The following is a 16,689-nucleotide window of genomic DNA, read 5'->3' on the forward strand; positions in this document are numbered from 1 at the left end:
CATTAGAGCCCGGATTTTTATGATTTAATAGGTTAGAATGGAAACTTAATGAAACGAGTAGCAAGTATAGTCTACCTTCACAACGATTATGCTTTGGGGTTTGCATAAATTTTAGGGGTACGTCCCATCAGAACCCCTATAATTTACGTTCCTGTTGCTACATTATGGAGGAGCGGGCGGCCGACACTGCCTACTAAACAAATTACACTAGTTTGCAATCTAACCTGATACTGCATAAAAATCCGGGCTTTACTTATCATGGGCCCTAGTTGGTCGATTTGCGAATAATAAATAAATAATAATCGAGGGTAACATTCTAGCTTTTGCTGATGATATAGCGATCCTTTCTACAAACACAGATGTAGCCGTAGAGCAGATAAATCTTTTGAAACAATAAGCAGAAACACCAGGCAAATGCTGGGTCCGTACCTTAATTAAGGCACTGGTCGCTTCCTTCCCACTCCTATCCCTTTCCTATCCCATCGTTACTATTAGACCTAGCTGTGTCGGTGCAACATAAAGCAAATTATTTAAGAAAAGTAATTAAAAGGAGTAGATTTCATTTCCCATTCATCTCGATTTTCAGCCTCTACCCCCTTCTTGACGCTCTTTATCCACAGCTGTCTGTTGGTAATAGTGGTGGTATAAATCCCATATGGCCAAACAGGGGTTAACTGCCTCTGTAGATCAGTGGTTAAGTGTCGACATCCAGATCCAAAAAATGCGGGTTCAAACCTGGCAAAAGTAATCTGAATTTTGAAAGGCGGGAAAAAAATCCCTTCGACACTTCATGTCGTATGATGCAGCTGGTGACATATTCGGGATTTATCCGGTAATATTAATTACACCTTAGGTATATAACGCCCGGGAAGGATCCGGTTTACTCTGTCGTCTGGTAGAATAAAATATGTCGAAATTGACACGCAGATAGTCTAGACGGCCAAAGCCATACTATTACTTTTTCTTGCCTAATAAGATTAGCCCGGATTTCTATACTTTAATAGGTTAGAATGCAAATTTACTGAAAGAGTAGCAAGTATAGTCTACCTTCACAACGATTATGCTATGGGGATTGCATAAATTTTAGGTGTACAGCCCATCAGAACCCTTATAATTTATGTTACTGTTGCTACATTATGGAAGAGCGCGTGGCTGACACTGCCTACTAAACCAATTAGTTTGCAATCTAACCTGTTACTGCATAAAAATCCGGGCTTTACTAATAAGGGTTGTACATAATGTTGTTATGTAATTTTCACCTATTCTACTAATGATTACCCTTCTTGTTGTGTTTCAGACGCGTTCCGGTACTTCATCCTGGTGGTATACAGTTATTATCGCCAGCTGCTGGTCTGTGCTACAGACTCCAGCAACCATGTTATGCAGCTTGCGTAGCATTCATCCTAGCATTTCTTTACTACCCAGGCTTACGTTCTGTGTCCTGTGATAAGTAATCATGATAATCATCACCTTCATTACCGTCATGATTATTCATTTTACCATTATCATTGTAATCCATTCTATAATGATTCCAATAATGTAAGTACAGCAAACTCTCGATTATCCAATCAATGGATTATCCATGCTCCATTGAAAAGCTTGTTTCAAGATACTAAACACTTGATATGGCAGACATGATAATAAGCTGATAATTAAGCTGCTGCTAAAAATGCCGGGAGCCGATCTGTCGGCCACGTTTTTCTTTGGTCCGTATCTTCAATTCCTGCTGCACGATGGCAGCATAAGTAATAACGCCGGAAAGATTGAAGCTTTTACTCTCTGGTAATATCGATAACATGCGATATCGATATCAGTGAAGTTTTATAAAAGCTTTCTTTCGACGCATTGTAAGTTTCGCGCGTGGTAGCCCTGCACTCTCCGCTTCGTGTCACTTGTTTGTAATCTCGCTTGTTTATATTACTCGCGAAACTTCTGGTGATACCTGGTGTTACTGGGGTGAGGAGTAAAGAGGGAGCTCTCCCAGTTCCGGTAATACTGCCAACTGAATGGAAATGAAATCTGAATTGAGTCGATAATATGATCAATCGATATGAATTTTCTTAACTTTTATTATCTTAAGCCAACAACTGAGTCACATACACATTGTACAACATTATATAGCATTTCTCGATGCGAATCTTGTTCCTAGCATGAATTATATAGTTTGGTTTTGTTATGTAAACAACGACAGTACTAGTACGTAAAGTGTATGCCAGATGTCTCACGACGATAGATAAGCGATTCATAGTTTGTGTTTCAAAGGTTGCCAATACGAATCTCGAAGATAATCTCGATTCCGCACTAGGGAGCCCAGGTATCACTAAAAGTTACGCGAGTTATACGTTTGTGTGTTTATTTACTTCCAATAGTGTAAAGAAGGATAAGTATATGAAAGATGATTAAAATACGCAATATTTTAACACTAAGTGATTCATCAGGGAATAATATACCGACTGACAACTGGCTGAAGTAAAGAAGAGGTTATTGTGTATTGAACCTGCGTGTTCATAATTTTGTAAAAATTAATAATTCTCAAAAATGAATATCGAGACTTGCGTAAAACATTAGTATTTTATTGAAAATTAACTTAATATTCTCACAAAGGTATTATACCCATGATAAAATACACTATACATGTAAAAATGTCAATTTTTGAAATTTAAGTTTTCAAGAAATAATTTTTAAAATCGTACACTTTTAAATGAAGAAAATAAAACTCTATCGCAATTATAGTCACACTCGCATGTTCTCTATTCACCTGTGTGCTATGAAAAAAGAACGAGGATTTACCGCCATATAATTATGTAAGTAGGAGAATGTCTTACCTTAGTGTGTGCATTTTCATTAAAGTTGTCTTGACATTCTTAGCGCAACCACTAAATTAGAGCCAGGCATCAAAAGGGTTGGAAAAGTCGTATTTCTTTCCTGAGCTTAATTTACCAAAAATCTGAAACATAAGTGTGAATAATGGGTTTCTGTCCCCCTTTAAAGCAGTTTTATGTTGCTTATAAATGCGTATTTCGGCCTTTTTAATTGTTTTGGTCATATTTTGCTTATTTCAGTTACATAAAGTCATATTTGGATACACAGTATTTGGAACATATTTTATTAAATTGAGGCGTCGTTTTTAACAAGGTAGGCATGTTATTACGTCGAATTTCGAACACAGGATTTCCAAATACTATAGTAGACATACTTTTCTTTCTTTTCTCAGAACAAGCAGATTTACAAGACCTGATTCCGAGAGTGCGAACGTCTCATTGAGGAGAATGTCATAGATAAACAGTATTTAGCTGCGACTCAATTAGCAAACAAAGAAATCTCATGTTTTCTCTCCCCAGTTCATCCTTGACGGGTCCAGTTACAGCCCTCTTCCCATTTCACCACCAAGGAATTTCAACAGACTGGTCACACATTTAGAACAGCAGTGAATCCTATCATACCTAACATGAAGTGCAGTTACGATATAAAATCAAGAAAGTGAAAGAGTTAGGTGAAGAGATCTTCAGTAGGCTTATTGATGGAACAATTATTTTTGGTAAAGCATCTCAAGTTATGGAAGCGACGTTAAATCGATTTAATGTGAATGCATATTGAAAGTTTTAATGCACTGCATCTCTATCAGGTTTTTTTTACCCAAATAGTTATTTCATTAGTCCAACAAAGGGGCTCTTTGGCCGACTACATTTACAAATATTTATTTTTGAAAATGTGCAAATTTCACATCTTTTATGAAAGTACATTTAACTGCTTTTAAAAAAGAGAAAAATCTTCTGTAAAACACGTCATCAGAAGTCTTATTCTTGAAGTATTGAATCACTACAAACATAATAAAAGAACAGTAACAATGTTTTTCTTGAAGTGAGAGTATTAAATAAGATGATAAGCAATTTCTAAATTTACCAAGGGGGCATTCCCTACTCGTCACCGCCGATTTCGCTCAAATTTATAGAACACGCAGGGCTTGGCTAGAAATGAAAGTACCTAAAGTGGGAACTCCAGATGGCCAAGTGTATAGAATATAAAAATAAAAACACAAATGTTTACGTGGCTCTCGCACCGTCTAAGCCACTTACGTTAGTGCACACGCCGAGCAGTTGCTAGCGTAGCGGTAAGAGCTCGGACTGCTAAGTCGATGGTCGTGGGTTCGACTCCCCGTGTGGAGACTGGTTTTTTCTGTCAACTTTTATGTTATTCATTTTCCAATTACGCAAAGAGGTGAATAATTCATTTTATTTATTTATTTATTTATTTATACGCAAAAGGCATAGAAAAGGTAAAATTGGGATTTCATTGTTAGACTTTTTTCTACCTGCGCCAAGAATCTATTGTTTGTGTACATCCGCCAGGAGCAACCTTCACTTGTCAGGTGGAAACGAATCTTACAGCGAAACGACTATTCACGTTTATGGCACATTCTCCAAGGAGGGCAGATATCCAATAAAGGAGAAAATGAAGAATTCCTGTTTGAACACGTCGGGAAAGTTCGCAACTCCAAATTTTGTACAATTGTGCGCTCATTAATTTTTTTTTCTTTGCTAGTGGCTTTACGTCGCACCGACACAGATAGGTCTCTTCGCAACGGTGGGAGAGGAAAGACCTAGGAGTCGGAAGGAAGCGGCCGTGGCCTTAATTAAGGTACAGTTCCAGCATTTGCCGGGTGTGAAAATGGAAAACAGCGGAAAACCATATTCAGGGCTGCCGACAGTGGGATTCGAACCCACTATCTCCAGGATTTAAGCTCACAGCCGTGCGCTCCTAACCACACGGCCAACTCGCCCGGTCATTAAAAAAATGACGTCCTATATGCCTTTTGCATACAAATAAATAAAATAAATTTAAATACAAGAATAATATAAAATTGAGAAAAATATTCCCCACACGAGGAGCCGAACCCACGACCATCGAATTACTAGTCCGAGCTCTTACCCTACGCCAACTACTGGTCGGCGTGGGTTTTAACGTAAGTGGCTTATACGGTGCGAGAGCCGCGTCAGTATTTTAATTTTAATTTTCTATACGCTTGGCCATCTGGAGTTCCCACTTTAGGTACTTTCATTTCTAGCCAAGCCCTGCATGTTCTATAAATTTGAGCGAAATCGGTGGTGACGAGTAGGGAATGCCCCGTTGTAAGTATACAATCGATGACGTAAAATTATTATATATAACAAATTCCAACTTGCTGTTTGGGAAGTTCCACCTTTCCACCACTTGAAAAATCTTAAGGTTTTTCTTAGATTAAAGTAACAGTAATTTATTTTAAAATTAGTCAGTACATGTTTTGTTTTTCATAGAAAAGATCTTCAGCCGTGATTTTTAATCATCATCATCATCATCATCATCATCATCTGTTTACCCTCCAGGTTCGGTTTTTCCCTCGGACTTAGCGAAGGATCCCACCTCTACCGCCCCAAGGGCAGTGTCCTGGAGCTTCAGACTCTTGGTCGGGGGATACAACTGGGGAGTATGACCAGTACCTCGCCCAGGCGGCCTCACCTGCTATGCTGAACAGGGGCCTTGTGGAGGGATGGGAAGATTGGAAGGGATAGGCAAGGATGAGGGAAGGAAGCGGCCGTGGCCTTAAGGTAGGTACCATCCCGGCATTCGCCTGGAGGAGAAGTGGGGAAACCACGGAAAACCCCTTCCAGGATGGCTGAGGTGGGAATCGAACCCACCTCTACTCAGTTGACCTCCCGAGGCTGAGTGGACCCCGTTCCAGCCCTCGTACCACTTTTCAAATTTCGTGGCAGAGCCGGGAATCGAAACCGGGCCTCCGGGGGTGGCAGCTAATCACGCTAACCACTACACCACAGAGGCGGACGATTTTTAATCACAGCTGAAATATACACAAAAACTTAAGTTACATAAGTAACACATATCTACAAAAAGAAATGTCTTTCAATAAATACAAAAATAAAACACTACAACACAGTTATAAAACCGGAAGCTACATATGCAGCAGAAACACTCTTTTACCTGAATAAACAATCAAAGACTGACAGACTTCAGAAAATTGAAAGGAGGATTGGAAGAACCTGCATCAACAAAAAATACCAGAAAGATGGACAGTGGCGGTTAATACCTAACAAAGTCGTGTACAAAGAACTAGAACCCATTACAGATACTATGCGTAAGAGGAGACTGGGATTCTTTGGACATATCATGAGGATGCAGGACTCGAGACTTCTGAAACAACTAGTACAACACAATCTCGTCTCAAAAAATACCACAACAGGATGTAAATGGATCAGAGAAGTAAGAGAGGATCTGAAGGAAATAAGCCTTACAACAGAAGACACCACAAATAAGATAAAATTGAATACAAAACTCAAGAATACAAACCTCCGCTTTACCCTTACACAAAACAAACCAACAACACGCACATTTTCAACTGAGGAACGGGCACGAAGATCGGAGCGTCTGAAGAAGTACTGGGAGGACCGCAAAGACCGAACAATCCCTTCAAAGAGACCTGAACGACGGACTGACTAAAGTGATCCTATGTGGTCATAAAAGAAGAAGAAGAAGAAGAAGAAGAAGAAAACACGGTATTAAAACAATTTGTCCTTGACTAGCTAAAATGTCTAAATGTCTAAAAAGTCTTTGGTTTTCTCTTCGACGTCACTACTTGACACCTTTGATGTAAAAGATGGGTTATTCATGAAATACCACTTAAAAACTATTCTAAGGTAAAGGGATCTTAAAATTTTTGATGAATAAATGAAACAGTAGTGTACAGCCAGCACGGATCAAGACGAAATTTATTACTTGTAATAGTAAAATTATTAGCCAAATCGTCATAATTTCTGAGGGAAAGGTCACACATACAGTTGACACAGGTTTGATCAGAGATTGCGGTGGTATCGCCATCAATTCCTCTAAATTTGTAAGGTGGCAGAGGAAAAATAACAAGAAGAAGAACATCGCCCAGAGCTGAGCGATCTGCAGTAGTCCATAATTCCATTTTGCGTTTAAATTCATCTGTTGAATGAGGTCGGGGGTGGGAAGAGGTATTTGATGAGAGGTGTTGGTTGGTTTGTAAGAACAGCGGTGGCGTGAGGGGAAAGGTTAAGTGCTTCTAAAGGTTCAGGTGAGTTGCGGGAGACAACATTCTGTAAACTAGCGAAGGCGAATAGTGTGTAGATGGGAAAGGATTGTTGGGAATGTATAAACGTTATTGATTACTTCCAGTCTAGTTTCTGGTCTGAGTCGGTAAGCTAGTCGGATGGCGTGGCGGTCAAGTTTTAATGTCTAGGTATTGCATAAGGGAGGCGTAGATACAGGATAATGAGGCGTACGGGATAACAGGTCGAACAAAGGCTTTGTATGTGTTAATTCTATCAATTTGCATGATTTAATCTGTCTGCTGTGTTATCACTAATCAATTTTTGGTACTTAAGATGTTTAAGGTTAGTAATACTCTCATATTTCCTGTCTATCACTAAATTCCATACGCCATATTTCACCTTTTTTCTGTCATATTTAACTAGTTTTTAGGGCATAGTTTGTACTTCTTTAGGTCATAAACTTTCGAACCCTACTGATTATAATAACTTCTTAATTGGAGCTTAGATGGTGTCGTTAACTTCCACTTGGAATGCTAGCGTACAGTAAGCCATCTGGTGACGAAAGAGAGTACCACATGCGCGCATAGTTCGTGATCTTGCAAGCAGCCTGCACTTGTTCAACCTGGCAAGCATCAGTCGCCAGTCTGAATCACAACTGTTAATATGGTGAGACAGTTTTAATTGAAAACCCGTATTTTCGTATGAAAAAAGTTCTGGTTTCATCTTAATGGTCGTGTGAACAGTCATAACTCTCGCCATTGGTGTGCAGGAAATCCTAATGGTGTTTATGAAGTCCCTCATTTTGATAGGAATATTGGTGTTTGACGTGTTGTTAGTGCAAAACGAATAACTGGGCCTTTTTTTTTTCGAGATGATAGTAAATGCAGAGAGGTACCAAGACGACATTCTAACGCCGTTCATCCATCAGTTAACGGAAGAAGAAAAATCGTGTGGGTGATTTCAACAAGATTCAGCCGCAGCTCATACAGCAGAAGATTCCCTTCTTACAATCTCGGAAGTGTTTGCAGACAGGGTGATCAGTACTGGTCTATTTCTCCCTCGTTCTCCACATCTAAGAGTGTGTGATTTTTAATTGTGGGGTAAACTGAAAGAAAAAAAAACTGTATCGAACAAATTCTCACACATTGGAGGAAGTAAAAGAAAGTGAAATCAGAAACATTATAGTGGCAGAAATAACTCGCGTCAGCTAGAATGTGGTTACCAGATACAATGCCTGTGTAACGCAGGAAGTACGACACTTCCAGCATCTTCTATAAGGTAAGATTGTATACACGCTTAAAGCAGGGCGGCCGCGCGCGACGTAACCTCGGCTGAGGCAGCTGTCGTAGCGCAGAGTGCAAACACTGTGCGTTCGGTCTGAGTTTATATGAGAGACCCTGTACTTTACTTTTGGTAATAATGAATATCGTAATTCATAATAATTTCAAGTTGCTTTATTGTAACATATGTATTAGACGTTTGATATATTGTGTTTACAAATATTATTCAAAATAAAAATATCGGTCCTATTGTATGTGTTTTCATTTGTCCTGGTTAACCGAGAGTATGCTGTATGTACTTATTTTAATTTCTTCTTCATCATCATCATCATCATCTGTATCTGTTTACCCTCCAGGGTCGGCTTTTCCCTCGGACACAGCGAGGGATCCCACCTCTACCGCCTCAAGGGCAGTGTCCTGGAGCTTCAGACTCTTGGTCGGGGATACAACTGGGGAGAATAACCAGTACCTCGCCCAGGCGGCCTTACCTGCTATGCTGAACAGGGGCCTTGTGGGGGGATGGGAAGATTGGAAGGGATAGGCAAGGAAGAGGGAAGGAAGCGGCCGTGGCCTTATGTTAGGTACCATCCCGGCATTCGCCTGGAGGAGAAGTGGGAAACCACGGAAAACCACTTCCAGGATGGCTGAGGTGGGAATCGAACCCACCTCTACTCAGTTGACCTCCAGAGGCTGAGTGGACCCCGTTCCAGCCCTCATACCACTTTTTCAAATTTCGTGGCAGAGCCGGGAATCGAACCCGGGCCTCCGGGGGTGGCAGCTAATCACGCTAACCACTACACCACAGAGGCGGACATTTTAATTTCTTAACAAATTTATATTTTAATTTGTATTCAGATGTGAACAAAACTTCAGTGCCTGGTGAATGACTCGAACGGGGTTGACCAAGAGAGAACGAACGAGTTGTAAGCATGTGAAGAGCATGCGTTCCAAGATTGTTGTCATGAGTAAGCCAATCAATGTGTGAGAAAAGACAATCTGGGGCGGGGGGGGGGGAAGAAGGAAGGGGGTGTTCCTAGTTTTAAAAATTGAAACTGGGATGCAAATGATTGACTTCTTCATTTACTCATTCCTGTGTTAAATTCGCATTTCACTGATTTGTAGTGAATATTAAAAAAAATGAATGGAAGAAATAATACCTTGAATCTATTTAAGTGATCTGCAGAATTGCATCTTCGTACTTCTTAAAAATACAAGTTGTGTTCTGAAACATAAATAATATGGAATGTGATTATAAATGTACAATATTTTATTACTTACTTTTATGGAGAATATGTCCATGTAAGTTTTATAATTCCTTAATATTTTGTATTTATATAATATAGCATTGTATACGATAAGTAATAAAACATTTTGTCTTTAATTTCTACCTTTATTCACCCCAATGGATACATATCTTGAGTTTCGTAACTTACAGTGCTTTACCCGAAGAGACCTAACCAGTCACTATCAATAATGTTGTCGAAAAGAGTGACCTAAATGTTATTACTGGTAAGTTTCACAAAACAAAATTAATTGTGTCACAACCATGGTGGGCCTTGACCTTCCAAGTGACCATTGTTAATCCCGAGGTGTCAGCAAATCGCAAGAGGATGCATGGACAGCCTCTTGGCTGATTCACTTTGATTTCTAGACCAAGTGTTTCGTATCTGTAAGGGCTCGAGGGCCACATTGAAAACCTTAGACATGATCGCCAATTTTTGTAAAATTCCGCAAATGGAACAGAGGTACCAAAACCAAAGCAAAAGAAAGCAAAGTCACCTCCGTACGGGCCATGAAGGCCCTTGGAGGAGTGGAAGGCAAAGGCCTTACCATTGTTAACCTCGGCACGTGATGGGGTGAAGTGGTTAGCTCTCCGCCCGGCCGCCTTTGTCCCCAGGAATTAACCTGGTACTCATTTTTGGTGTAGGCTGAGTGAACCTCAGGGCCATATGAACAGAGGTACCAGTATGAAATAATATGCATAGTTTAATTGAAATGAAGGTTTAATCATTGTAATTGTTTAAAACACTATTTTACAATTGCATAAAAGAGTGAAATTAAACACAAACACTACTATTTTAGTACAATCGAATTTGGAACAAGAACACCCAGCATTGTCAGTTCATTTGAGTTATTTAACAAATGACATAAGATAAAAACGTACTTAAAGACAAACTGAAATTAATAATGTACTCAAAACAAAACTTAAAGGACACACAGTAGCGTGAAGGGAACAATGATATACAGTTGTAAGAGCTTAGAATCCCAACAATGTACTTCCAGGAGTACATCCTTGAAAATTTCTTCGAGTGTCTGTACCAACCAGTACTACCAGTAAGAGAAGAACGAAGATTTGAAACCGCTTCTTACACGAGTGGCAATTAAAGTATTTCTTGGTATTCGTTGCACGCTACGTTTCATTAAAATGTCCACAGTGAGGTTGGCATAGAGTTTAAGAATTGGTATGGATCCCATAGCCATTTTTATATGGTTAAGACTCAGCACTGGCATTTGTCAGAACTCATTTTCTGACAGTGTTTGAATTTTAGTTCTTTAAATCAAAAATAATCTCTTCATACCATGTGAGTACTTAAAAACAGAAAATAATATTAAAGAATGAATAAGTTCTGACTTGGGTATTGTACCAGGAAACGTTCGGGGCGTAAGACATGAGAAGGATCTCAGGTAGTGGAAGTTGGTTTTTGGAGCCGGTACAGAGCAGGATAGACTCGCAGGGCGAATAATAGATGGTTATACCTTTTTCAAACAATTTATTAATAATGTTAATTAATTCAGCACCCTGCAATGTTGATATAGGATTCAAATAATATGTCGAAATAAAAAGGGTTAACGTAAATCTTCTTGAGTGCAATTAGTGAAAATAAATAAATCTCACAGATCCTATAGTCTTTTGCGAAAACACAAAGTGTCAGTTTTTCACCTAAAGTCTTTCTAAGTATTATGACATGACATGAACACATTTATAATTGAAAATAAGAATTTGAACTTCTGTTGAGAGTTTCTTAGTTTGTTAGTCTTGAAACATAGAACACTTGAAACTCCTAAAGTCTTTCTTCTGTGAAATAGATTTTGAAAATAGATTTATCATTAAAAGATGAATTTTGAGTAATGATGGAGAACTACGAAGTATCGTCACACGCAGCACTGGGTAAACCACTGTTCAAGATTGGTAAGAAAAAAAGTCAGTCAGTTTGTGACTACTCACTTATTAAAGAAAATTTGGCTTACAAATACTGATGAGAATCTGGAACATTCCGCGGGTGCGGATGATGACTCGAACTTGAAGTTCCACGAAGAAACCACGTTGACGTCATAGATGAAATGATGTTGAAGGTAGCTGGATCTTGTAGAATTTTCTCAAGATTTCTGCTGCTCGTGGACATGATTTTAACACACGGAACATGCAAGTAGTATTGACAGATGCTATCGTTCACTGTTAAACACAGTCCAATTCGTATGTTAATTTTAGGACGTCAATTGAATGATCACAGTCCTTGTTGCAAAAAAAAACACTATTTTAAATCGTCACTGAGAACATCCAACACAGTGCAAATACGTAATATTTCTCATTACCGTCTCTGACCACAGTCTTTGAATCGTTATCCTGACAGATAACACTGATTCTCTAATGTTGATAGAATTATATTATTTTAGAAAAGGTTCTTAACTTTCACTAAGTTTATCACTGTAACACGTCATGTCCTAATATGGCACATAAATAAAGAGACACAGTCCAAGGATGTGCTATGTTAGAAAATAAGTTCTAGAGTAGTAAGAGTTACTGTACACGACAGTTTCTGTTGGTAATTGAATATTGTGTGAAATTAATTAAGTCCACACGTCATGTTCTAGTTTGTGAATGTCCAATATATAACTTCGAACTTCACTGATTTCGTACGTGTTATACTTCGAAATGTCTGTAAATTATATCGTAGTCGCGGCACAATATACTACTTACGGTGCGACGTCCTTTTTCAAGTACGATGGCGATTTACTATCCCGTAATTTCGTCTCCGCGAAACACGACGGAAAGTACTGTCTTCGAGACTGCACGAACATACTATGCGAGGGCCAGTCTCCCCTCTCTCTTACTCATACACATACTACACTGCTAGACGGGACTGCTTGCAATGAACTGAACTCAACTCAACACCACCACCTGTTAACCTTGACCCAGTGGCATATATAGCTGGCGCTGGGAGGGGTAGTTTCTCTCGGCCATGTGACCGTGAGTGCGTAATTTCTGTTAGATTTTAAATCATTATAACTCAGCAACCATGGGATGGATTAATTTGAAATTCACAGGGATTAATTTTTATGACGTCCGCTACAATTTAGCGTTTGTTCTATTAAAATTCGTACAGGCGTTGAAAACTTGCGAAAAGAAAGATATTTTCGAGAAATATCTCTAGGGGAGGTGAGCTTTGAACGATAGGTGACGCCACTTGACTCCGCCTAGCGCACTCGTGGAGTCTGGTACATACTGGAACATTCTTTTACTTAGATGTTCATACGTCGGACGGATTTTACATGCTGGAACAACATTTCTTTTGATAACTATGGACCAGGACCTAGGCTTTCCTGGTACAGTATAAAATTAATACATATTTGAACGAGATATGAAATATTTTTTGTATATTTTCTTCACATTCTTGAAATTTTTTAAAGCCCTCGGGGACGGCAAAATATGGCTTCGCGGGCCACCATTTGGAAAACCCCAGTTCTAGACCAAGGGCCCCTGTATTCCCGTCAGATACTTCCTGAATTACAAGTAACTAATCTCATTTTGTTCCGTATTGAAAGTACAATAAGTAAACTCTTTCAAGATTAAAATTATTGTGTCCACCTTTTCAACACAAATATATATTTTTAGTGGATAAATTCTACATGAATTAAACACACCGGTTACGGACATGTTTCGCCCTAGTTATGGGCATCTTCAGCCTAAATTAATCTTAAGGTCAAGAATTAAAACTATAAACATTGGAACTTGTAGTGAACTAACTGGACTCCATAAATGTTTTAGGATTGATGATAGGAGCAAGAGGCACCATTACTCACACATTTCACAACTTTTGCAAGAAATTTAATTTGCATAACCAATTCATTAAGGACATTGGGTTAGCAGCCCTGAAAGGATCATTAGCAATAGTAAAAAATCATTTATACTCCTAGCTATATCTTTGTCCTATGAGGAATTTATCATGGATTTCATAACTCTTGACCGATACAATTTTTATTATTTAGGCTTTACTGTAGTATACCTATTTATAGACACATTTTAAACGGCCCTTGCAATTACTGATCAAAATTTTTATGTAAGCTTTGTCTTTTTGGCAGCCTCCAAATGGGGGAAGCAGAAATAAATGCATTTCTATATATATAAATGCAATTGTCCTATGCTATTTACATAGTTTACAATATGTCAGTAGAGGTGGGTTCGATTCCCACCTCAGCCATCCTCGAAGTGGTTTTCCGTGGTTTCCCACTTCTCCTCCAGGCAAATACCTAACTTAAGGCCACGGCTGCTTCCTTCCCTCTTTCTTGCCTGTCCCTTCCAATCTTCCCCTCCTCCCACCAGGCCCCTGTTCAGCATAGCAGTTGAGGCCACCTGGGCAAGGTACTGGTCATTCTCCCCAGTTGTACACCCTGACCCAGAGTCTGAAGCTCCAGGACACTGCCCTTGAGGCAGTAGAGGTGGGATCCCTCCCTGAGTCCGAGGGAAAACCCAACCCTGGAGGAAAAACAGATTAAGAAAGAAGAAAGAAAATAAATTTCTACTCATCTGGTTTAACTGTTACCGTATCCGGTCACATCATCATAGATGTCAATCACGGTATCCCCCCTTTGGCTTCTGCATCTTTATTTAAAACATCATATTATGATCCAGTTATAATTCCTGTTCATAATAAATCAACGCCTAAAACCATTCCTGCAACTTCAGATATCCGCGAAATAAGCAGGCTTTGTCGTAGGTAAAGGAACCCGAGAGTCAATCCTGAACTGAGGCAGATAATCGAGAAAAGTCGTGAGTTTTCTGTCCCTGCTTTTATTATTATTATTATTATTATTATTATTATTATTATTATTATTATTATTATTATTATTATTATTATTATTGCTTCCTTGACTACAAAAGGGCTTTTGTGTTATGTGAGGCAAGTTGTGGCAGGTGCAAAGGAATTTGGGGTTCCCCTGCATTTAATATCTTTATTGAATGTTCACTATAAAAACCATGAGATAGGCTAGATGGTGATCTCTCAGACATTTTCACCGGCCGAGTTGGCCGTGCGGTTAGGGGCGCGCAGCTGTGAACTCGCATCCGGGAGATAGTGGGTTCGAATCCCAATGTCGGCAGCTCTGAAGATAGTCTTCCGTGTTTTCCCATTTTCACACCACGTAAACGTACCTTAATTAACGCCACGGCCGCTTCCTTCCCATTCCTAGGCCTTTCCTGTCCCATCGTCGCCATAAGACCTATATGTGTCGGTGCGACGTAAAGCAAATAACAAAACAAAACAAAAAAGACATTTTCGCTGTGACCAATGGAGTAAGGCAAGGTTCTATATTATCATCTCAACTCTACAACATCTATGCAGTGTGTCTTCAAGAGAGCTCTCGATGGCTAGAACGGTAGAATCTCGACTGGCGGCAGAAAAATTAGCAACCTGCGTTTTGCAGATGACACTTCCCTTATAATTGGAAGTGAAGAGGAACTTACTGACCTGTTTACAAGAGTGAAAAATATTAGCCTCCACTATAGTCTAGAGTAAACGTGAAAAAGACCAAACTAATGGCAGTTGATCGGCAAGGTCAAATCCAACATGCAGGATGTCTAAAAGACCTGGAGATAGTAAAGGAATTTGTATACCTTGGGCCAGACATCAATGACACGGGAAGCTGTGAAAAAGAGATCAAAATACGTTTTGTTCTAGGTCGTGCTGGAATGGTTAAACTCACTAAGATCTGGCAGAACCGGGCAATGTCAAAAGCTACGAAGATGCGCTTAGTGGAATCACTTTTATTCTCAGTCTTTTTGTACGGCTGTGAGACCTGGACTGTGAATGATAGAGACAAAAATCTAATTGATGCCTTTGAGATGTGGTGTTGGTGGAGAATGCTGCGTGTACCCTGGATGGACAGTAGAACTAATGTTTCCATTCTGAACGAAATGAGCATCAAAAAACGTATATCTTCCCGTGTGAGCGAGTGTTACCTCCAGTTCCTTGGCCTCATTTTCAGAAGAGAACTTGTAAAAGACCATTTTGCAAGGCAAAGTTGAAGGCAGTAGACCACGAGAAAGAACAGCAAGTGGATCGTTAGATCAGGCCTAACGCTCTAGATCATGTTAAGGAAAGTTGAAAACCGTTCTGGATGGAGGCATCTTGTCAAGGCTGCTACACAGAAATGATAGAGTTACCAGTTTACGACACTCGGCAATGAGCAAAACGGCTAATGATCATAAATTGCTTTAAACATTATGACTTCCTTGCCATAACTTCACCTCGTTCACAACAACTTGACCACAGCCCTTACTGCACCGCTGCTTATGTACATTTCTGATTCTGACTAAGTAGCCAGATAATTCTGGATTTATCACAAAATCCTATTACCACAAGATGCGCAGAAAGTTCTAAAATTAAGAAACAGGCATCCATGGCAAGTCAGTGCCCCAGAATTCTCCTGAATATACTCGAGAAACACATATAAAAAATTGTTTAGAAATTATACACATAGCCTAAACTTAATACATAACGCAACCTACGTCAGCGCTTTTAGATTGATGTTAGTAGAACATTTGAAGTCATCATCATATGATAGACAGAGACATGTACTCGACACGATCAAAAGAGACCTAATTCGGGGATAATGTGATCGTGAAACAGAAAGTTACAATGTGTATCTACGTTCCTATTATACACTTTTAGAACTTGTAGGTGGCAGAGGGGAGGGGCGAAGAGATAACATTTTGAACAGGAACCCATGTCCGTAAACGTACAGTTTCTTCCCTACAAGCTAAACAATCAAGGTGGACCAATTGATTTACCTGCACGTTCGCCGGATCTAACGCCGGAGCCTATTGCCTGTGGGTCCATATGAAGAGTCCGATGTACGAGAGACCGTTGGAGTCAGAGGCAGATCTGCATCCGCGGGTTGCGGTAATGGTGGATCTCCACTAACAGGTGTTTGTGAGCGAGTGTGCTGGAATATGACTTGTAGGTACAATGTTTGTATCGAAGTGAGTGGTTGGCAAGACGAGCCGTTTTTGTAAGCGGACGCAGAAGCACTGAGACAACAAAGTACGTACAGTATTCTGCTTA

The 16,689-nt window shown here is 39.6% G+C and overlaps 1 protein-coding gene across 1 annotated transcript in view; it reads left to right on the forward strand.

Annotated features, from left to right (window-relative positions):
• LOC136883261 (uncharacterized) overlaps positions 1-8,648 on the forward strand; it is a 177,941-nt gene extending 169,293 nt beyond the window's left edge. The window contains exon 6 of the mRNA XM_067155471.2: positions 1,298-8,648. Within this exon, the coding sequence (XP_067011572.1) occupies positions 1,298-1,395 (98 nt within the window). The 3' untranslated portion in view covers positions 1,396-8,648. The remainder of the gene's footprint in view (positions 1-1,297) is intronic.
• The last annotated feature ends 8,041 nt before the right edge of the window (positions 8,649-16,689 follow it).

This window comes from Anabrus simplex, chromosome 11, assembly GCF_040414725.1.
Source record: "Anabrus simplex isolate iqAnaSimp1 chromosome 11, ASM4041472v1, whole genome shotgun sequence".
Taxonomy (NCBI): domain Eukaryota; kingdom Metazoa; phylum Arthropoda; class Insecta; order Orthoptera; family Tettigoniidae; genus Anabrus; species Anabrus simplex.